Here is a 23,774-nt window from a genome sequence, read left to right as displayed (position 1 = left end):
ACAGCTCTCACAGTAATTCTCAATGACTGCAAGAATGCAGCCAGAGAGAAGGAGAAATGATTGATTTTACAGCCTTTATGGGTGTAAAAGCAATCACTGTAAAAAAAAAAAAAAAGAAAATAATCTTCATCACCCCCCACAAGTAGTACAGTGTCACCATGGTGACATTGTACTGCTAGGGTGACAGTATGTAAAAAAAAAAAAAAGAAAAAACATTAATGTAAAATGTAAAAAAAAGTTTAGAAATTATAATTTTTGGTTACAAACTAATTTTGGGTTATTTTTTTTTTTACTAAAAAGATAACAGAATAAATTTTGGCCAAGATTTATGAAGAAAGATTATTTATTTGCATAATTTTATAAGAAAAACACTTTTTTTCAAAATTTTTGTACTTAATTTACATAGCAAAAAAATAAAAATCCCAGTGGTGAATAAATACCACCAAAATAAAACTTTCTGCCTCAAAAAATGCTAAAAAATTCATATGGGTACAGTGTTGCATGACCGCGCAATTGTCATTCAAAGTGTGATAGCGCTGAAAGCTGAAAATTGGCCTGGACAGGAAGGGGGTGAAAGTGTCTGGACTTGAAATGGTTAATTTAGCAGGTATGCTGCAACTCCCATATACCCAAAACGTTGAGTGTGCGCTTCTTCTGTTGCATCAGGAAGAAAAGTCGTCGCTCCCGGGCTGCAGATGCTGATGGAGTGTTGGAGATGTTCCATTGTCCCTATGAGGGCTGTGCCCAGGTGTACACAGCTCTTGCCAGCTTTCAGGTATGACTGTAGTAAGCTGCCTATACACCTTTCCTATGTTTATACGCTGCTCTTCCCCTTGTGTATGTTTTTCTGATCTCCCTGTATCACTTGTTCAGCTTCATATGGTATGCATGGCTGTGTTTTGGCAGCGGTAAGGGGGACCCCCAAGATCCAGTGCTTTGCAGCAGGGGCAGGGGTGGACTGAGCATTTGGAAACTCGGGCACTGCCCGAGGGCCAGGGGTCAGTAGGGGGCCCCATGAGATGCCCCTGGTACCTTTTCATAGGCTTCTGAGTTTGGGCAAGTACACAGGGGCCCCATGATCCCCTATTGCCCGGGGGCCCCATGATTTGTCAGTCCGCCCCTGCTTTGCAGCTATTCACATAATGCCCAGTATCTTTATGAATGAATACAAGGCTTCTCCTGATTGTCCTAGATAGAGAGGCGAGAGGATGATGTCCAAATCTCCACTTTTTAAACCCGACACAAATAAAGCAGTTTGCTCAAAAAGGGTAGGCCAGACTACCTGTTGAATAACAGATAAGGACAGCCCCTCTGAAACTCGATAAAATATAAATAAGGAATATGTTTAAGGAGAGCTGCTTTCAACCCAAACAGGGCAACCAACAAAAGCAATAAATATCAAGACAGCGCTCTACCAAAAAATATCTCTTATAATACAAAAGTGCTGAAAAACAACTATAAAAAAGTGTGGGAAAGTGTCCAAAACTACAATGTGTGGAAAACTATTCAAAAATTTGACATATTACTAATCAATATATCTTAAAGTGATTAACAAAAAAAAAATCAAAAAAGTATTTAAAATTATTCATTACAAAGGTGTAAGCAAGTGTTCAGAAGAAAAAGGTAAAAAATCAATACATTTATGAAACTATTTGTGGACCAGTCGGTAGACCGTTGGAAAGAAATACGTTAAACCGAACCAGGGCAAACAGCCAAGGAAATATATAGCACTCTACCAAAAAAAATATATCTCTAATAATGTAAAAAACCTGTAATAAAAAAGTGTGGGAAAGTGTCCAAAACTAAAATGTGTGGACAACTGTTCAAAAACATACTAAAAAAAAAAACAATTCGTGAACCAATCGGTAGACCGTTGGAAAGAAATATGTTAAACCCAACCAGGGCAAACAACCAAGGAAATATATAGCACTCTACCAAACAAAAATATATCTCTAATAATGTAAAAAAACTTATAAAAAAAAAGTGTTCAAAACTAAAATGTGTGGAAAACTGTTTCAAAACATAACATATTAATATCTTAAAGTAAATAAAAGCAATAAATGTATGAAACAATTTGTGAACCAATCGGTAGGCCGTTGGAAAGAAATACGTTAAACCCAACCAGGACAAACAACCAAGGAAATATATAGCACTCTACCAAACAAAAATCTCTAATAATGTAAAAAACTTGTAATAAAAAAAGTGTGGGAAACTGTCCAAAACTAAAATGTGTGGAAAACTGTTCAAAAACATAACATGCTAATATCTTAAAATAATTAACATCAAACCATAAACGAAGGTGGCAAAAAATATTGTGAGAAAGTGTCCAAAAGAAAAACGTCAACAAAAGTCAATAAATTGGTGTGACCGTAGGTGAAACAATCAGTGAAACAATGATGAGGTGCTCCAATCTTCAAAATTCTTTATCTTGTATGATGTTAAACCAAGTGAAAATCCACCACCAAATAGATTGACTTTTTTTTACTTTTTTCTTTTGGACACGAACCAAAAACACAAAGTTTTGTGTTTAATCCCTTAACGCCGGCACCTCCCGGACCTTTAAGAGTTTCAGAAGCTGGGAGGCGGGACAGGTGGGGTTTAGGGATCATGTGACATGATCTCTGTGACCGCCGTGATGCATCGTCACGGCTGTCACATGATGCGTTCTCAGCACATACATTTTTTTGTAATAGAACGAAAATGTGAGGCCGCTCAGCGTCTAGGCCCAGACGCCGGGAGGCCGCACGTTTGTGTGCAGCCGGCGTGAAGAGGTTTAAAAAAAAGTCCATGACCCTTTCCAAAAAAAAATGCACCGGGTGAAAACATGGAAATGTGAATCTGTCCCATAGGAAACCATGTTAAATGGACTGCTGTGTGTTTCTGGAAAATGCAGCGGAAAGTGCTTCGGCGTGAACCTAGACTTGTTGTCAAAGCTTAATTGAACAAACTGAAGTTATGCAGGCTGTACATGGTTTGAAACCCGAATGATTTTTTGTCCAAAAGTCGGAAACGTTGTTCACTCGGTAATCCGATGGCGCCATCATTGATTTCGAAAATCGGCCGACTGAGTCATAAAGTTCACCCCATATAACAGGCGAAACTTCTGTTCCTTCCAGGTCACGGCTCATGCGCATATTTTTTTCAGAAAAACTACCGTATGATTTGACCATCATTGAGTCGGTCGTTTTTCACGAATTTTCCAACATCCCCGATCACCGAAAAGGGGAGGAACCACGAAAATCGGCCGGTGCAGAGTGAAAATCAGCCGGATGAAAAATCGGTTGATTTTCGACCCATGTATGGCCGGCCTTAGATTGCAGGATGTTTAAAAAAAATGTATGTGCTCAACATAATAAATAATTAACTACTTAATAAACTGATAATAAATATTCTAAATAAATATAATAACTATATCCTCCAAAATAAAATCAACAATTCATGGAGTGAAAATAAGAAAAATGTTAAAAATAAAACTAAATCAAAATTAAAAAAAAATAAAATTATATTTATAAATGTTCCAAAGTCATTACACCGTGTTCCAAATTATTATGCAAATGATATTTTCTCATTTCCCTAAATAATTGATGTAAATAACAGTCAGCATAATTCTCATGTTATCAACTATTAAGAGTACAATTCACATTTTATTGAACAAACCTCCTAATGATAAGAGGATTTTTGTTAAACATAAAACACTTCCAATGCACTGCTCCAAATTATTATGCTCAGTAAGTTTCAAAACACTTTATAGGTTGTAAAGAACTGAAAATTGTCATTTGTTGTGTTTGCAGCATATTTACTGAAATCAAAAGCTATTTCAATCAAACTTTTAACAACATTTTAACTGTTTAAACATTTTAACAGGTCACGTTACATTTTAACATAGGACCCCTTATTTGATAGCAGCTTCACAAGTCTTGCATCCATTGAACCTGTGAGTTTTTGGACAGTTTCTGCTTGAATTTGTTTGCAAGATGTCAGAATAGCCTCCCAGAGCTGCTGTTTGTATCTAAACTGCCTCCCACCCTCATAGATCTTTTGCTTGAGGATGCTCCAAAGGTTCTCAGTAGGATCGAGGTCAGGGGAGGATGGAGGCCACACCATGACTTTCTCTCCTTTTATCCCCATAGCAGCCATTGATGCAGAGGTATTCTTTGCAGCATGAGATGCTGCATTGTCATGCATGAAGATGATTTTATTACGGAAAGCATAGTTCTTCCTTCTGTACCAGGGAAGAAAGTGGTCAGTCATAAACTCCACATACTTTGCAGAGGTCATCTTTACACCTTCGGGGACCCTAAAGGGGCCGGCCAGCTCTGTTCCCATGATTTCGGCCCAAAACATGACTCCACCACCGCCTTGCTGATGTCGCAGCCTTGTTGGAACAGGGTGGCCGTCCACCAACCATCCACTACTTCATCCATCTGGACCATCCAGGGTTGCACGGCACTCATCAGTGAACAGGACTGTTTGAAAATTAGTCTTCATGTATTTTTCTGCCCAATGCAGCCGTTTCTGCTTGTGAGCATTGGTTAGTGGTGGCCGAATAGAAGGTTTATGCACAGTTGCAAGACTCTGGAGGACTCTACACCTTGATGTCCGTGGGACTCCAGAGGCACCAGCAGCTTCAAATATCTGTTTGCTGCTATGTAATGGTATTTTAGCAGCTGCTCTCTTGATCCGATGCATGGATCTGGCAGAAACCTTCCTCAATGTGCCTTTATCTGCACGAACCCATCTGTGCTCTGAATCAGCCACAAATCTCTTAATAGTGCGATGATCACGCTTAAGTTTTCGTGAAATATCTAATGTTTTCATACCTCGTCCAAGGCATTGAACTATTTCACTCTTTTCGGCAGCAGAGAGATCCTTTTTCTCCCCCATATTGCTTGAAAATGGTTCTCTGATTAATAATGTGGAACGCCCTCCTTTAGTAGTTTTTCCTTAAATTGGGCTCACCGGCCAATCTAATTATCACAGGTGTCCGAGATTGTTTTCAGTGATCAAAAGAGCCCTGACACACAATGCCATCCATGAGTTACACTGAACAACAAAATATTTCATCTTTGTGACACTTAAATAGAATTTGCATAATAATTTGGAACAGGGTTTACATGTAATCCAGGTAATTACATGTAATACACCTCAGCAAGCCTTAATATCAATATGCGCTTCCCTCAATATAATCATTATCAATTATTATAACATCTATTCACATTATCACTAAATAATAGTCATAGTGGCTCGCAAGTATTTTATTTAATAAAATGTATGAATTTGTATCCGTCTTTTGGAACACTTGGCTTTGTATTTATGTTCAGTTCTAACATGAACCCATGACTCACCTTACAGAATCACATCAATTTGGTGCATAGAAAAGGCAGGACCAAGGTGTGCCCGGAGGCTGGCTGCGGGAAGAAATTCTACTTGTCCAACCACCTGCGTCGTCACATGATCATACACACAGGTATACATCAATGTGATCTATCTAGAGACGGCTGGGAACACCTTCACTCTGTATGGGTAACGTCTGCCTGTTTGTTATTAGGGATCCGCGAGTTCATCTGTGAGACGTGTGGCAAATCTTTTAAAAGGAAAAGTCACCTGGAGGTGCACAGAAGAACCCACACAGGGGAGACCCCTCTACAGTAAGTGACTGGCAGCTATGAGCTTGCACTGTGCTAGTGGCATCCAATGTTCATGGTAAGGACAGAGTTAAGGCTGAACTCAAGGAATTCAGCCATTTTCTGTGCTGGCTTACTATGGGTTACGTCTGATTAGGTGCATCACAGCTTATGTCTGCTTAGCACTTATTTACAACTGACTGTTTCACTGAGCCCCGGGAGTACAGCTATCACTATACTCCCAACACTCTGAAAGGAGAGATGCTGTCTTCTCACATAGGAGTTAGGGATGCACCGAAATTTCGGTGGCAGAAACGTTTCGGCCGAAAACGCCCCTTTCGGCCGTCAGCCAGTATGGAAAAAAACACCGATACAGGTGCCAAAAAAACCCCGCCCCTCGCCGCCGCCTGGAACCGGAACCTGCCACTGCCACCACCGGCCGTCGCTCAGTAGTTCTCATCCTTACCTGAGAAACCATCAAACTATCTTCGGCGCTGGGCATAGAGATGGGTGAAGGAAAGATGGCCTCCACTCATCTTTATGCCCTTGGAGGACCGGAGCGATGTCACATCTGGTTCCGGACATTTTTTTCCCCCTTTAAAGCACTAGATCAATGCTCTTTTTTGATCCAATGCTTTACATTGCAGAGGAGAGATGTGGGGTCTTATTGACCCCATATCTGTCCATAAAGAGGACCTGTCACTAATTATTTCTATCACAGGGGATTCATGCATTTCTTGTGATGAGAATAACAGTGATTACAATTTTTTTAAAGGGACAGTGCAAAACAAAAAAAAAACAAAAAAAACCCATTAAATAAATAATAATAAAAAAAGTTTAAAGTGCCCCCATCCCCCCGTGGTCACACGAAGTGGTGAACGCATACGTAGGCCATGCCCACATATGGAAATGTTGTTCAAACCCCACACGTGAGGTATCGCCATGAATGTCAGAGCAAGAGCAATAATTCTCGCACTAGACCTCCTCTGTATCTTTACACTGCTAACCTGTAGACATTTTTAAAGCATCACCCATGGAGGTTTTTAAGTACAGCAGTTTCACGCCATTCCACAAGCGTGCGTAATTTTAAAGCATGACATGTTGGGTATCTATTTACTCGCCGTAACATCCTCTTTCATATTTTACAAAAAAATTGGGGTATATATTGTTTTTTTTGTGTTTTTTTTTTTTTTTTTTTTTCAATCAAAGTATAAGTGCATTTTGAATTTTTGTTTTCGGCACCAGAATTTTCATTTCGGTGTACCACTAATAGGAGTAGCTCTGCCATCCCCTGCCCTCTGCTGTCCATTCACAGAAGGCTTTGTATTTTGTAAAAGGGTTCAGCTAATGCAAAACACTCAGTGATTAGGCATAAGGAGGAGGGGGATGGGCAGAATGGCCATATGGGACTTTGAAGCTGCTGGAGCAGAGACTAGGTCTAGTGTTAGAGCACTGTAAGTATAGCGATGGCTATGCTTCCAGCACTCAATAAAAAGGTCTAGTGTTAGAGCTCTGTAAGTATAGTGATAGCTGTGCTTCCAGCGCTCAATAAAAAGGTCTAGTGTTAGAGCACTGTAAGTATAGTGATAGCTGTGCTTCCGGCGTTTAATAAAAAGGTCTAGTGTTAGAGCACTGTAAGTATAGTGTTAGCTGTGCTTCCGGCGCTCAATAAAAAGGTCTAGTGTTAGAGCACTGTAAGTATAGTGATAGCTGTGCTTCCGGCGTTTAATAAAAAGGTCTAGTGTTAGAGCACTGTAAGTATAGTGATAGCTGTGCTTCCGGCGTTTAATAAAAAGGTCTAGTGTTAGAGCTCTGTAAGTATAGTGTTAGCTATGCTTCCGGCGCTCAATAAAAAGGTCTAGTGTTAGAGCACTGTAAGTATAGTGATAGCTGTGCTTCCGGCGCTCAATAAAAAGGTCTAGTGTTAGAGCACTGTAAGTATAGTGTTAGCTATGCTTCCGGCGCTCAATAAAAAGGTCTAGTATTAGAGCACTGTAAGTATAGTGTTAGCTATGCTTCCGGCGCTCAATAAAAAGGTCTAGTATTAGAGCACTGTAAGTATAGTGTTAGCTATGCTTCCGGCGCTCAATAAAAAGGTCTAGTGTTAGAGCACTGTAAGTATAGTGTTAGCTATGCTTCCGGCGCTCAATAAAAAGGTCTAGTATTAGAGCACTGTAAGTATAGTGTTAGCTATGCTTCCGGCGCTCAATAAAAAGGTCTAGTGTTAGAGCACTGTAAGTATAGCGATAGCTATGCTTCCGGCGCTCAGTAAAAATGTAAAATTTAAATTAAGGGGTTAAGTCCATGAAGTGACGATACTGTCAGTAGATTGCTGGGGTATTCCTGTGTTGATTTGTGTTTTATTTTTCTTGGAGCTTCTTGTTACACTATTAGTACAGCTTTTCAGAGCTGTCAGTTACGGGGCATATACTCCTCTAACAATGGCCCACCAACTGTGTGTGTGCTGGGGGGGGTCAGTTGAATACTTCCTTTTTAATGCACATCCTCCATCTTACTTTTCTGGTCCATTGCAATGCATTATCGCCTGCGGTAATTTGTGCTGCAATAAGAGAGGATCTAATAGTCATTTTGAATTGACTGCCAACACATGAGAACCGACCAAAAAATGTACATGACTCTGAACACCCCACAACTCACTTCAAGAGAAATGAACGGCTGTGCAACACACCACATTAACTGGTATACATAAAAGCATGTGGCAGGAACACTCGTCACCACAATGCATAGATCTGAAGGAGGTCTTAGAGATCACTTCAGCTGCACTGCACAGTTTAAGTCCTCAAGCACGCTTGACGTTTTGATAACGCTGGTGATGTTAGCTGTGTAAAGTTATGTTAAAAACGTGCGTTTTTCAGCTTTTTTTTAGCGTTTTTGCATTAGCGCTTAGCGGCGTTTTCCCACGTTTTGCTGTGTTTGCGTTATTTAGGCTTTTTTTTTATATAAAAAAAGTCCAAAAACACACCGGTTTGCGAGGTTTTGCCGCAGTTTTCAGCGTTAGAGCGTTTTTACAGCTAAAAATCTCCTCTAGAAACCCACTAGTCCTGGGTTTTTTTTCCAGCCAAAAAACATTGATTCCAGTCTATGTGTTTATGGACACATAGGATAACTGGGGAGTTTACTGGCTGTAGAAAAAAACGTCAAAAGCCAAAAACAGCCGCTGTAAAAATGTCCCGTGTGCATGAGGACTAAATGTTGAAAATCCAGAACTTTGAGTTAGAACTCCCCTATACTCCCTAGGGGAGTATAGCTGCTGGCATGGCCCTTATATTCTTGGTCAAATCACAAGCTGAATTTTGTATTTAGCTTGTCATGTCCAATTTTAAAGGATCTATCCAACACTCCTAAATATAAACAAGTGCAGCGCTAAAAGTTAATAGTAGTAATAAATAATAGGTGCAAAGTCCATATGTAATAAATGATTAAGACTAAATAAAATTAATAGTTCATATAGGTGACTGATTCGTGCTCTTATAATCCTGAATGCTCTAGTCAGTGCTTGTGCTTTCATATGCAGATAGAATGCACACTCACCAGACGCGCCGTTTTATATATATATATATATATATATATATATATATATATATATATATATATATATATAATATCCAAAACTCCTATGTCAGTTCTTGGTAGATACTAGTGAGTTGTATCAACTAACAATGTAGAGCTTTCCTGTTCATCAGTGCTGAAATCTCTGTGCTACAGTATCAGGTCTACATAACACTGTGGCTATTTTGAATGGATGGTCATCTGTTAAATTTTGAAGTGGAAATCAAATTAGCTAAATAAAGGATTGAAATGTGAATGTTTTCATGACAAAGGATCTCAAAGTAGGGAGGAAAAAAGTATCTCTAGGGAGGAAAAAAGTATCTCAAAGTAGGGAGGAAAAAAGCATCTCAAAGTGGGGAGGAAAAAAGTATCTCAAAGCAGGGAGGAAAAAAGTATCTCAAAGTGGGGAGGAAAAAAGTATCTCTAGGGAGGACAAAAGCATCTCAAAGTAGGGAGGAAAAATTATCTCAAAGTAGGGAGGAAAAAAGTATCTCTAGGGAGGAAAAAAGCATCTCAAAGTAGGGAGGAAAAAAGTATCTCAAAGTAAGGAGGAAAAAAGCATCTCTAGGGAGGAAAAATTTTTAATGGATGGTCATCTGTTAAATTTTGAAGTTGAAATCAAATTAGCTAAATAAAGGATTGAAATGTGAACGTTTTCATGACAAAGGATCTCCAAGTAGGGAGGAAAAAAGCATCTCAAAGTAGGGAGGAAAAAAGCATCTCAAAGTAGGGAGGAAAAAAGCATCTCAAAGTAGGGAGGAAAAAAGCATCTCTAGGGAGGAAAAAGCATCTCAAAGTAGGGAGGAAAAAAGCATCTCCAAGTAGGGAGGAAAAAAGCATCTCCAAGTAGGGAGGAAAAAAGCATCTCCAAGTAGGGAGGAAAAAAGCATCTCAAAGTAGGGAGGAAAAAAGCATCTCCAAGTAGGGAGGAAAAAAGCATCTCCAAGTAGGGAGGAAAAAAGCATCTCCAAGTAGGGAGGGAAAAAGCATCTCCAAGTAGGGAGGAAAAAAGCATCTCCAAGTAGGGAGGGAAAAAGTATCTCCAAGTAGGGAGGGAAAAAGTTTCTCCAAGTAGGGAGGGAAAAAGTTTCTCCAAGTAGGGAGGGAAAAAGTTTCTCCAAGTAGGGAGGGAAAAAGTTTCTCCAAGTAGGGAGGGAAAAAGTTTCTCCAAGTAGGGAGGGAAAAAGTTTCTCCAAGTAGGGAGGGAAAAAGTTTCTCCAAGTAGGGAGGGAAAAAGTTTCTCCAAGTAGGGAGGGAAAAAGTATCTCAAAATAGGGAGGAAATAAGTAATCTGCATCACTTTGCAACTAAGGGGAATTTTCTTTTTTTTTTTTTAATTATACTTACTTAGGGGGATTCACCATTGATCCGATGCTGCATATGCCCCTGTTGTTTCTAAGGGTGAGAACTGAGCGATCAGACACTGTTGATCCCTCAGTTCTCCCTACCGCTCTGGGCAGAGATCCGGGTCTGTCTGTCTCCAGCTCTCTGCTCTGAACCCCCCAGCAGAGTGCTGGGCTGTGGTGGGGGCGGGAACGGCTGGCTCAGCCTCTCACACGATCACTGAGAGGCTGAGCCAGGTGTCGGACTCTGGGGGGGGTCCCAACTTTAAAGTCGTGATCTTTCCCCAGCCTGGACCTGGTGAGTGATGTCAGCCGACAGTGACTTTAGTCCGCTGTCAGCTGAAAACAGGTCACAGGAGTGCCGAACAAACTGCACTCCTGTGATCCACAGAAGAACAGCCAAATGTGCTTTGGCTGTACTTGTCCTTTAATGCAGACCTCCCCAGTAGCATACACTGTCCTTTCCTTTGCTCCCCTGCCACTCCACTCCAACCACTGGAATGAGTCACATGTCCCTCCATACCTGAAAGTACTGAGTGTTCCTTTCAATTCTCAGTGCTGAACGAAGTAAGGAAAGATAAATGTACTCTGCTGGGAAAGGGCGGATTGAAGTAAACCTGTAACTCTGTCTTGAACAGGCAATTATAGGTATGCTTTCAGCTGTCTAGAGCAGTGTTTCTCAACCTTTTTTCAGTCAAGGCACCCTTTAAAATTATGGACAGTCTTGAGGTACCCCATTCTAAAACGGGGTGCCTCTAGACTGTCCATAATTTTAAAAGGACACCCCATTCTAAAATGTGAAAAACTAATAGTTCTGTATAATGCAGCAACATCCACACATGTAGGACACTCAATGCTAGAGGTGATTTATTCTTTCAAAGCAAATACACTTTTGCACACTGGTACTGACCAGAGGCGGACTGACCATTTGGAAACTCGGGCACTGCCCGAGGGCCTGGGGTCAGTAGGGGGCCCCATGAGATGCCCCTGGTACCTTTTTCATAGGCTTTTTTTGAGTTTGGGCAAGGACACAGGGGCCCCATGATCCCCCTATTGCCCAGGGGCCCCATGAGTTGTCAGTCCACCCCTGGTACTGACTAGTATTCTTGTGTTTCTCTTCTCCCTGAGTTTTGAAGGGGTCAAACTAGGATGCTGTGCAGGCAGCTGACATCCTCCTTATCAACTGATGATGTCATTGGTTGTCAGGATGCTGGCGGCTAGAAGGTCATAATGGTGCACAATGAAAACCTGTGACTTTGCGTAACTAAAAGGCAGACTTGTTCCACCCACTGGCTTTTATACAAGTTTTGGGCAATTTTTAGACAGTTTGCCAAGGCAGCCCTGAAGAAACCTCAAAGCACCCCGGGGGTGGGCCTGGGCACCCTGGTTGGGAAAGGCTGGTCTAGGATACTGAATTATATTTGGAAAAGTGGGAAGAGGTTTTGCCGGACAGCATATCTTTAGGAGCAGCTGAAGGCTATCCTATGTTACCACCAGCAAACTTACAATGCATGGTGAACCTAAGCTAGAAGTGGTGAAAGAACATTCTGTTGTCCAAATTTAGATATTTTTTTATGTCATCAAAGGTTAAAGAAAACCCTCTGGATCTTTTTTGCCTTAATCCTCTAATTAAAGCCCACCTCTGGGAAAATTTTAAATGATCCCTTACAGTGGGGCTGCACTCGCATTGCAAGGGTTAGGTGTCATCACATCCAGTGCAGAGCTATGGACCCTGCTTTGGTCTTGATGACGTCATTACCCTAGACCGCTAGACTGTGGAGGAGAAAAGGCTGCGAAGAGGAGCAGAGGATCAGGTAAGAAAATCTTTTTATTTTTGTTGCCCTAGACCAATACAAACAATTAGTCCTTGTAGTGCAGGCACTGCCCCACTGCATGGGATGATATTTCAGTTGCCCAGAGTTGGGCTTTGATCAAGATCAATGGTTAGGCTGGTTTAACACTTTCTAGGCTGTCAATTGCAATCAATAATAGGGTCACTGTGGAGCTACAAGGCCCCATAAGAGCAAGAGACTGGGACCTTTATCAGATAATTCAACCTTCAAAAGATTTATATGATTTCTGCGATTCACCATCCAGTGGTAACAACCATAGGGGCCCCCTGGAGTTTGCATGTTCTCCCTGTGCCTGCATGGGTTTCCTCCGGGTACTCCAGTTTCCTCACATACGCCAAAGACACGCTGGTAGGTTAATTGTCCCTAGTATGTGTATGTATGAATGTGAGTTAGGGACCTTAGATTGTACACCCTACAATACATCCTAGATTGTAAGCTCGAAAGAGCAGGGCCCTCGATCCCCTCATGTTTTGCATTGTATTGGTATTGTTCTGTCACATGTTCTGTCCCCCTTTGTAATGTACAGCGCTGAGCGAACTGTTGGTGCTTTATAAATCCTGTATAATAATAATAATAATAATACACCCCTTGAGGGTTAGGGACTGATGTGAATGTACAATATTTATATATATGTAAAGCGCTGCGTAAATTAACAGCACTATACAAGTACCTGTAATAAATAAAATAAATAATATTTTTCATACATCTGTAGGTTGCTATGGAGGGGTGTTTGATGCAAGATATGAATATGGTCCTTCTAACCATGCATTAATAGCATGTCTTCCTACAGGTGTGAGGTTTGCGGGTACCAGTGCCGGCAGCGTGCCTCTCTGAACTGGCATATGAAGAAGCACGGCTCGGAGATCCAGTACAGCTTCTCCTGCGAGCATTGCGGCAAGCTTTTTGAGAAACGTGAGAGCGTCAAATTTCACAAGCTAAAGAGCCATCCCGAAGGAGAGGTCACGTGACATGGCACAAGGGGGGGTCAGCTGACTGATGCACATTTATGTCACACTGGGGAGGAGAGAGTAGAGGGTACGTTGTCAATGTTCTCCACGCTGGTAGGACATGGTATGGAGGGATTGTCCATTGGTGACTGCCAGGAGACACGGCAACCAGAAGAGACTCTTCTGCCACAAAGAAACTAATCACTCTCTAGAGAGGAAGTATACATACAAAGGCCCTGTTCACATTGCTGAATTTAAAGCGGAGTTCCCTTTTTTTTCATGATCCTAGCCACACAATGCCCATCCTCAGAACAGTCTGTTTTGGGATATTTTTATTTATTTTTTTCTAAATACCTTTTTTTGCTATCAGTATCCTGCCCTTCCGGCCTGGCCGCCTAGGTGATTTGGTCATTAGGTGATTCCCTAGGACTCTTGGGATGTCCGCATCGGTTTTTCCAGGTGTCTTTGGGAGGCCTAATGGTGAAGTCTCGCGGTATTTCTTCTTCCGCCATTGTTATGGCAAACTACAAACAACACAGAGTGCCGCGCTGTGTTCTTACAGCGCAAGTGCGAGACTGGGAGGTGCATGCTGGGTAACCATTTGCATTGAATCCAAGAAGAAAGTAGGAACAGCTGAGGAAAGTCACATTCACAAGCAAACGACATACACGTAGAACACTATCCTAATTATATACGGCAAGTGAAGAGAATCACGGGGCTGCTTTTTGTAGAAAAGTGCCAAGGAGACTTGAACTCCGCTTTACGGTATGTTGTTGTGGCATTTCAGGTATTTTTTTACAGCCTTACCATGGAACTCTTGTGTGTGGAGGTGCATTTTTATGGAAATTGCCTGCAAGTGGGACTTTTCCCTACTTCCCACACCCCCTACAGCCCTAAAACAGGGCAAATGTGAACAGGGCCTTATTGGTATCACTACATAGAAATTGCAACTGCAGTGCTAAGCTTTATTATATAAAAGCCTTTATAAAGGAACTTGTCTGGACTATTCCATTCCTTGCAGGCACATTCCAAAGTATATTCCCCTAAAGTTGGCCATAGATGGATCGAATCTTGGGCGGTTCAGCCGAGATTTGATCCATCTATGGGCAGGCTGGTTGTACCAAAGTTGATTCATCAAATTGACTTCAGTACAACCAGCCTGTCGCAGTTTTTCGCATGTGATCACTACTGGTGGCTATAGCCCCCAGCAGTACATATAGCCCCCTTTTACATTGTGTTCTGCCGACAGGGAAAGCTCCTTGCCCGCAGAAGACAATAGCACTGCGAGGGACTGATTGTGTTGATGGTGGAATCAAGCTATTTTTTTTTCTTCCTTGCAACCGTTATTGTAGGAAAGAAAATCACATCATCTATGGCTTGCTTAGGGTTCAAATTTCCTAGGACACTATATGGCCAAATGTTGACACCTCTCATTATGGTTGAGTTGAGGTGTTCTCTGAAGAGTACTACATTTTAGACATTTGTGCGCTTTTTACCCTGTAGGAAGTGTGGGGAGGACCCTTTTCTATCCCAGCATGATTGTGCACAAAGCCAGCTCCATAAAGCTCCATTGGCTTTTACAGTGAGCCGCTATTTAACCCCTTTCTTCTGAGAACTGATGTGCTCCACAAAGACATGGTTTAGTGTGGAGGAACTTGAGTATCCTGCACAGACCTCTTACCTCAACCCCATTTGAACAGCTTTGGGATGAATGGAAACACTGATTGTAAGTCAGGTCTTCTCGTCCAACATCAGTGCCTGACCTTACAAATGTTCTTCTGGCACTCCAAAATCTGGTTGGAAGCTTCCAAGGAATGTGGAGCTACAAAAGGGGTGCCAGCTCCGTATTAATACACATGATTTTGGAATAGGGTGACCAAGAACCTCATATAGGCAGGGGCGGACTGACCATTTGGAAACTTGGGCACTGCTCGAGGGCCGGGGTCAGTAGGGGGCCCCATGAGATGCCCCTGGTACCTTTTTTCATAGGCTTTTTGAGTTTGGGCAAGGACACAGGGGCCCCATGATCTCTTATTGCCCGGGGGCCCCGTGAGTTGTCAGTCCACCCCTGCATATAGGTGTCGTGGTAAGGTCTCCACAATCTTTTGGCCAAATAGTGTCTTAGTGATGCTGTACATAACGAACCATAGGTGCTGCTCCAAGGGCTGTACTATCTGAGGAGTCCAGCCATTGGTGCACCAACCTCACACAGGATTTGTCCCATATCCAGAAACAGAACCTAGAGAAAAGGATTGGCTATATGACCTTTAAATACCATAAACCCTTGTTGTTTGGTATTATCTCACCAGATGGTTTGCTCTTCTAATACATTTCTTTCTAGTATGGGACCTGAGCTCCACCTCTACGATAAAGGCTATACAAGTGAGAAATGCATCAGCATGGGATTGCTGGAGGTCATTGAAACTGATGGAACAATAAAGTTTAATTAAATGGTATTTAATGGCCATGCGACCAATCCTTTCCTCTGACTTCAGTGATGTTGTACATAATGTACATGTGGTGAGTGCAGCCCCGTCCAAGAATATGCACACGTCTACACAGATGGAGGTCAGTATGCACACCACCATGCATGTAACATATGCTCATGGAGTAGATAATCCATCAATGTCTCATGTTCCTGACGTGTTCGGAAGCTCCAGTATCAGCCTCCCCTAAATGTGATGTTGAAGTGTTCCTTTAACCAATAAGAGGTAGCTGCTTTGTGACCTGAGCCAATGTCCAGCTTTTCTAAACTGTAGGAATTAGTAAACCCTGGTGCCTAGGGAATGGATAGACTGCTTCCGACTCAGATATATTGTCTGAAATATTGGCCAAATAACAAAATATTGTTTGTTTGAGCTATGGGTGCTTTTTACTTCAGTTTTTTTTATCCTGTCTTTATTTTTTCTTTTATTAAGAACTGTCTCCTTTCTGTCTTGCCCTCCGTGGGGGAAAGTATTTGCCTCACTTATGAGTGCTAGTCCACTACAATGTTTATATTAAAATATATTTAATTTCTACAACATTGTTTCTGATTATTTGATGGGAAATGAAGGCACATGAGGTTAAAATATATTCAGAGGTGCCTGTGCTGTGTAAATTGTATTGGTGCTGGTATTGCACAGAATAGTTTGATACCTGGGAGCATCTGTGCAATGTATAGTGTAATATAGGAGGCGTGGCTTAGAGTAGCCTGATACCTGGGAGTACCTGTGCCATGTGTAGTGTAATAGAAGGGGTGTGGCTTAGAGTAGCCTGATACCTGGGAGTACCTGTGCCATGTGTAGTGTAATATAGGAGGCGTGGCTTAGAGTAGCCTGATACCTGGGAGCATCTGTGCCATGTATAGTGTAATTTAGGAGACGTGGCTTAGAGTAGCCTGATACCTGGGAGTACCTGTGCCATGTATAGTGTAATAGAAGGGGTGTGGCTTAGAGTAGCCTGATACCTGAAAGTACCTGTGCCATGTATCCTGTATCAGAAGGGGTGTGGCTTAGAGTAGCCTGATACCTGGGAGTACCTGTGCCATGTATAGTGTAACAGAAGGGGTGTGGCTTAGAGTAGCCTGATACATGGGAGTACCTGTGCCATGTATACTGTAACAGAAGGGGTGTGGCTTAGAGTAGCCTGATACCTGGGAGTACCTGTGCCATGTATAGTGACATATAGGAGGCGTGGCTTAGAGTAGCCTGATACCTGGGAGTACCTGTGTCATGTATAGTGTAACAGAAGGGGCGTGGCTTAGAGTAGCCTGATACATGGGACTACCTGTACCATTTAAAGCAGTGGTGCTCAACATTACACTCACAACAAATGTAAAAGTATGGAAATGCAAACTGTGTGTGTCACTGGGGGAGGATGGGAGTTCTAGAGAGGGTTAGTCTAGTTACAATATGCCTGACGATACCTGGACACGCTTCACTGGGCTTTCTTGTGACATTGGTGCAGTAAAGGCTTCTTTCTAGCAATTTGACAATGCAGCTCACTTTTGTTCAAGTATCGTCATATTGTGCTTCTTAAAAAACCATAAAGTATTTTTTCCAGAGCAGCCTGTATTTCTCGTGAGGTTGCCTGTCGGTTTTTCTTTCTATCCCAAACAATTCTTCTGGCAGTTGTGGCTGCAATCTTTCTTAGTCTACCTGACCTTGGCTTGGTATCAAGAGATCCCCAGGCTTTCCACTTAATAAGTAGTTGAACAGTACTGACTGGCATAGCTTCCCAGCCCATGCTATGTTCTCTGGTGTCCACCCCCTCAACGCTACATTCTCTGGTATTCCCCACCCCAAGCCATGTTCTCTGGTGTCCATCCCCCCCAACGCTATGTTCTCTGGTGTCCACCCCTCCAATGCTATGTTCTCTGGTGTTTCCCCACCCCAAGCCATGTTCTCTGGTGTCCATCCCCCCCAACGCTATGTTCTCTGGTGTCCACCCCTCCAACGCTATGTTCTCTGGTGTCCACCCCTCCAACGCTATGTTCTCTGGTCTGGTGTTTCCCCACCCCAAGCCATGTTCTCTGGTGACTACCCCCCCCCCCCCAGCTCTATGTTCTCTGGTATTCCCCCACCCCAAGCCATGTTCTCTGGTGTCCACCCCTCCAACGCTATGTTCTCTGGTATTCCCCCACCCCAAGCCATGTTCTCTGGTGTCCATTCCCCCCAACGCTATGTTCTCTGGTATTCCCCCACCCCAAGCCATGTTCTCTGGTGTCCATCGCCCCCAATGTTATGTTCTCTGGTATTCCCTCACCCCAAGCCTTGTTCTCTGGTGTCCATCCCCCCCAACGCTATGTTCTCTGGTATTCCCCCACCCCAAGCCATGTTCTCTGGTGTCCATCCCCCCCAACGCTATGTTCTCTGGTATTCCCCCACCCCAAGCCTTGTTCTCTGGTGTCCATCCCCCCCCAACGCTATGTTCTCTGGTATTCCCCCACCCCAAGCCATGTTCTCTGGTGTCCACCCCTCCAACGCTATGTTCTCTGGTATTCCCCCACCCCAAGCCATGTTCTCTGGTGTCCATCCCCCCCCAAGGCAATGTTCTCTGGTATCCTCCCAGCTCACACTATGTTCTCTGGTGTATGAGAGGAAGCTGGAAGAAACCCACACAGGAACAAAGAGAAAATGCATACTCCAAGCAAATAGTTTCCTGGCCAAGACTCCAACCAAGGGACTCCAGTGCTGCAAGGCAGAAGTAGTGACCACTAAACCACTCTGCTGCTCCTGTCTGCCTATACTTTCTCATAGACGCCACAACTTCCATACATTGTGCTGATGATGACTGACAAGCCTGAAACCGTATGAAATATATGACTGTATAATCTTATGCTGTGTCTGTGATATTAACTAATGTTTCTAGATGCAGAATGGGCCAGCAGCACTATGGAATAATTTGCATGGCTCTGCTTGCTGTCATAAAATTAAAAATAAACTCCTTACTTTTGGGATTTGTGATGGAAGTAAGATATACAGATGGGTATTGATTTAATATGGGATATCTGTGGTTCAAACGAGGGATTTCTGGTCCCTTTTAGCCCACTTCACGATAACCCATCTGCTGTACAATGTGTGTGTGTGTGTGTATATATATATGTATATATATATATATATATATACAGTTGTGTTCAAAATAATAGCAGTCAGACATCACTAACCTGATCAAACACTGTTTTTGGTAGATATTTCTACATGGCAAATAATTTATTAATAGAAATCCAACAGTCATGACATGCATGCTGCTGATTCTGTGTCATTGAATCACTCATTGAAAGGGGCATGTTCAAAATAATAGCAGTGTGGAGTTCTATTAGTGAGGTCATTCATTCTTTGAAAAACAGGTGGCAATTATTGCCCTTATTTAAGGAAGGAAGGCAGCAAATGTTGTACATACCGGTTACAGTGCATTTCTCTCTGAAATTCTGAGGAAAATGGGTTGTTCCAGACATTGTTCAGAAGAACAGCGTACCTTGATTAAAAAGTTGATTGGAGAGGGGAAAACATATAAAGAAGTGCAGAAAATGATCGGCTGCTCAGCTAAAATGACTGCAAATGCTTTAAAATGGCAACCAAAACCTGAAAGACGTGAAAGAAAGCGAAAAACTACCATTCGAATGAATAGAAGAATAGCCAAAATGGCACGGACTCAGCCAACAATCAGCTCCAGGAAGATGAAAGAAGGTGTGACGTTCCCTGTGAGGACTGTTACAATTAGAAGATGCCTATGTGAAGCCAAGCTATCTGCAAGAAGCCCCCGCAAAGTCCTTCTGTAGAAAAAAAGACGTGCTGAAGGGGTTACAATTTGCCAAAGAGCACATTGACTGGCCTAAAGAGAAATGGTGCAACATTTTGTGGACTGATGAAAGTAAGATTGTTCTTTTTGGGTCTAGTGGCCGGAGACAGTTTGTCAGACGACCCCCAAACACTGAATTCAAGCCACAGTACACTGTGAAGACAGTGAAGCATGGTGGTGCAAGCATCATGATATGGGGATGTTTCTCCTACTACGGTGTTGGGCCTATTTATCGCATACCAGGGATCATGGATCAGTTTGAATACATCAGAATACTTGAAGAGGTCATGCTGCCTTATGCTAAAGAGGAAATGCCCTTGAAATAGGCATTCCAACAAGACAACGACCCCAAACACACCTGTAAACGTGCAACATCTTGGTTCCAGACCAACAAGATGGACGTTATGGAGTGGCCAGCCCAATCCCCGGATCTTAATCCAATAGAAAACTTGTGGGGTGACATCAAAAATGCAGTTTCTGAGGCAAAACCAAGAAATAGAGAAGAACTGTGGAATGTAGTCCAATCATCCTGGGCTGGAATACCTGATCACAGGGGCCAGAAGTTGGGTGACTCCATGCAACACAGATGTACAGCAGTTCTCAGAAACAGTGCGACTACAACCAAATATTCATGAAGTCATTCAAAGGAAAGCAAAATCTTCAAACATTTCTCAGTTTATATAGTGAATGTTTGAGTTTGTAAAGAAGAATACAAACACTGCTATTTTTTTGAACCGTCTAATATTCACTTTTCTTCAATTTTTTTAGAGGAACACCACAAATTTGATCTATTTTTCTTCATGTTTCGATTTGGAATAGAATGTGTCGTGTTCCCAATGCATTTGTGTGTATGGAAACAAAAGCTATTAGAAGGATTTTGAGCTTTATTCACTTTTTTCAACACTCTGCTATTATTTTGAACACAACTGTGTGTGTGTGTGTATATATATATATATATATATATATATACAGTTGCAAGAAAAAGTATGTGAACCCCTTGGGATTACGTGGAGTTTTGCATGAATTGGGCATAAAATGTGCTCTGAACGTCATCTAAGTCACAACAATAGAAGAACACAGTCTGCTGAACATAATACTACACAAACATTAGATGTTGCCATGGTTTAATTGCACATAACATGTAAACATTCACAGTGCGGGGAGGAAAAAGTATGTGAGGCCCTAGCTTAATGACTTCTCCCAGAGCTAATTGGAGCCAGAAGTGAGCCAACCTTGACTCCAATCAGTGGGATGATATTGGATGTGTTGCTGACACCTGTTTTGGGTTTACTGGTTTCAAGAAGCACTGTCTGATGTGAACCATGCCTGGCAGAAAAGAGCTCTCAGAAGACCTACGATCAAGAATTGTTGACTTGCATGAAGCTGGAAAGGGTTACAAAAGTATCTCCAAAAGCCTTGGTGTTCATGTGTCCACGGTAAGACAGACTGTCTACAAATGGAGAAAGTTTAGCACTGTTGCTACTCTCCCTAGGCGTGGTCGTCCTGTAAAAATGACTGCAAGAGCACAGCGCAGAATGCTGCATGAGGTAAAGAAGAATCCCAGAATGTCAGCTAAAGACCTACAGAAATCTCTGGCACATGCTAACATTTTTGTTGACACATCTACAATAAGGAAAACATTAAACAAGAATGGAGTACATGGGAGGACACCACGGAGGAAGCCATTGCTGTCCAAAAAGAAGATTGCAGCACGTTTGAAGTTTGCAAAAGAGCACCTGGATGTTCCACAGCACTACTGGCAAAATATACTGTGGACAGATGAAACCAAGATTGAGTTGTTTGGGAAGAACACACAACACTATGTGTGGAGAAAAAAAGGCCCAGCACACCAACATCAAAACCTCATCCCCACTGTGAAACATGGCGGAGGGAGCATCATGGTTTGGGGCTGTGTTGCTGGCTCAGGGCCTGGACGGATCGTTGTCATTGATGGGAAAATGAATTCCAGAGTTTATCAAGACATTTTGCAGGAAAACGTACGACCATCTGTCCGCCAACTGAAGCTCCGCAGAGGATGGGTGATGCAACAGGACAATGACCCAAAGCATACAAGTCATTCAACAAAACAATGGCTGCAACAGCACAGAATACGCCTTCTGGAGTGGCCCAGTCAGAGTCCTGACCTCAACCCCATTGAAACGCTGTGGCATGACCTTAAGAGAGCGATTCACACCAGACATCCCAAGAATATTGCTACACTGAAACAGTTTTGTGAAGAGGAGTGGTCCAAAATGACTCCAGATCGTTGTGCAGGTCTGATCTGCAACTACAGGAAACGTTTGGTTGAGGTTATTGCTGCCAAAGGAGGGTCAACCAGTTATTAAGTCCAAAGGTTCACATACTTTTTCCTCCCTGCACTGTGAATGTTTACATGTTATGTGCAATTAAACCATGGCAACATCTAATGTTTGTGTAGTATTATGTTCAGCAGACTGTGCTCTTCTATTGTTGTGACTTAGATGACATTCAGAGCACATTTTATGCCCAAGTCATGCAAAACTCCACGGAATCCCAAGGGGTTCACATACTTTTTCTTGCAACTGTATATAGATTGTAAGCTCCAAGGATCAGGGCCCTCCTATCCCTCTTGTATTGAACTGTATTGTTGCTGTATTGTCTCCCTTTATATTGTAAAGTGCTGAGCAAACTGTTGGGGCTATATAAATCCTGTATAATAATATATATATATACTGTATGTATACTATGTGACCAGCAGAGGGTACCACAGGCTCAGCCAGAACAAGCACACTTCATTATAATTGCAATCCACGTGCTGCTACAGCACAATAAAAGGAGGGTTTGATAGAAAGCAAATGGATGAAAGGAGGGGATTATGGGATGTAGAAATCTGTTTTTTTTCCACTCCTGGTCATTGTGACTGCATTATTCCTGGAGTGGCAACATTCAGAATTGCTATGCCACAATACAATTACTAGCTATCTGTTATACATATTTCTGTGTTGCTGAAATCTTTTGTTAAAGCTGAACTCCGGGCACCATTATTAATTATGTTTATATGTTTTATAATTTACCTGCCTCCATAGTGTTCCATTTTTTTTCCAAAAACATAAAAACCCCGGATCTGATAGTTTTGTGTATTGATACAGTTTGGGTGGACTTTCACCTTCCGACTAAAACTAATGTCTGTGTCATGTCTCCACCCCTGCATGCCAGTTGCATTTTGTGAATGCGCATAGTGTTCCTAGCGGTGGAACTGCGATACCGGTGCAGATGGCGACCTGGGGGTGGAAGCACAGACCAAGCAGTACTCGCAAAACTAATTGATTTTTACAAAAAATACACTGCAAAGCTAACTAGATCATATCACATCGGAACATATTAACATAATGGTGCTTGGGTAATTTGTTAAAGCACAGTTCTTGCATTTTTTTAACTTAAAACCCTTTTTATTTTCATTCTTTATTGAATCTCTGTGCTGCTGATCTTCTGTCACCACTTTGCAGCCATTTCCAATCTACATGCACTCCAGCGATGGCTGCATGGCATTTCTCAGGGAGAGTTTCCTAATGGTGACAGTAGTGGGCTCGACCTGCAGAATGTGTGTTAAAATGGCCTCCTTCAGAAGTTCATGTGACATTATTATTATTATTATATTATTATACAGTATTTATAAAGCGCCGATAGTTCGCTCAACGCTGTACATTACAATGGTGACAACACAGGAGCACAGGTGGTAAACAGAGACGAAGCGTTGTCCCCAGATAACAGGAAGCACAAGATCTCCGGGTATGTAAAAGCTACAGGTGTTAAAATAGTAAAAATTGTTTTTGAAATTAGATTTTAGCGATGATGTTTATATGGACTTGAAAGGAAACCCGAGAGAAACCAGTAGAATTCCCTTGCTGAAATTCCTGTTTAGAAAATGCTAGTAAACTGGCTTCTATGCAGATCCGAAGACTTTGGTTCTTCATTAGATCACTAGCTGTATGATTGTTGCAGGTCGCTGACTCAGAAGGTATTGGAGCCAGAGATAGCCAGTCATTGACATTTTCAGTGGAAGGTCAAATAGTAAATGGCAGTGTCTAATTTTCCCAGGTCTGGTTTCTCGTAAAGCACCTTTCAGCTTCAGTCTCAGAGCATTGAATATGGATGTAAAAGATGCATTTAGGTCAG

The 23,774-nt window shown here is 42.2% G+C and overlaps 1 protein-coding gene across 7 annotated transcripts in view; it reads left to right on the top strand.

Moving 5' to 3' along the window:
- ZNF653 (zinc finger protein 653) overlaps positions 1 to 23,774 on the top strand; it is a 119,285-nt gene that overhangs the window by 29,848 nt on the left and 65,663 nt on the right. For 6 of the 7 annotated variants that reach the window (XM_089688853.1, XM_089688850.1, XM_089688849.1 and 3 more), the window contains 4 exons: positions 667 to 775; positions 5,353 to 5,467; positions 5,549 to 5,648; positions 13,181 to 16,360. In XM_089688853.1, the coding sequence (XP_089544979.1) occupies positions 667 to 775; positions 5,353 to 5,467; positions 5,549 to 5,648; positions 13,181 to 13,358 (502 nt within the window). In that variant the 3' untranslated portion in view covers positions 13,359 to 16,360. Of the gene's footprint in view, positions 1 to 666; positions 776 to 5,352; positions 5,468 to 5,548; positions 5,649 to 13,180; positions 16,361 to 23,774 lie in introns of those variants that run through there. The other variant, XM_089688851.1, reaches the window with a different exon arrangement.

This window comes from Staurois parvus, unplaced genomic scaffold (genome assembly GCF_062004578.1).
Source record: "Staurois parvus isolate SC_StPar_1 unplaced genomic scaffold, SC_StPar_1.0 ptg000456l, whole genome shotgun sequence".
Taxonomy (NCBI): domain Eukaryota; kingdom Metazoa; phylum Chordata; class Amphibia; order Anura; family Ranidae; genus Staurois; species Staurois parvus.
This window is presented reverse-complemented; position numbering and strand designations above follow the sequence as displayed.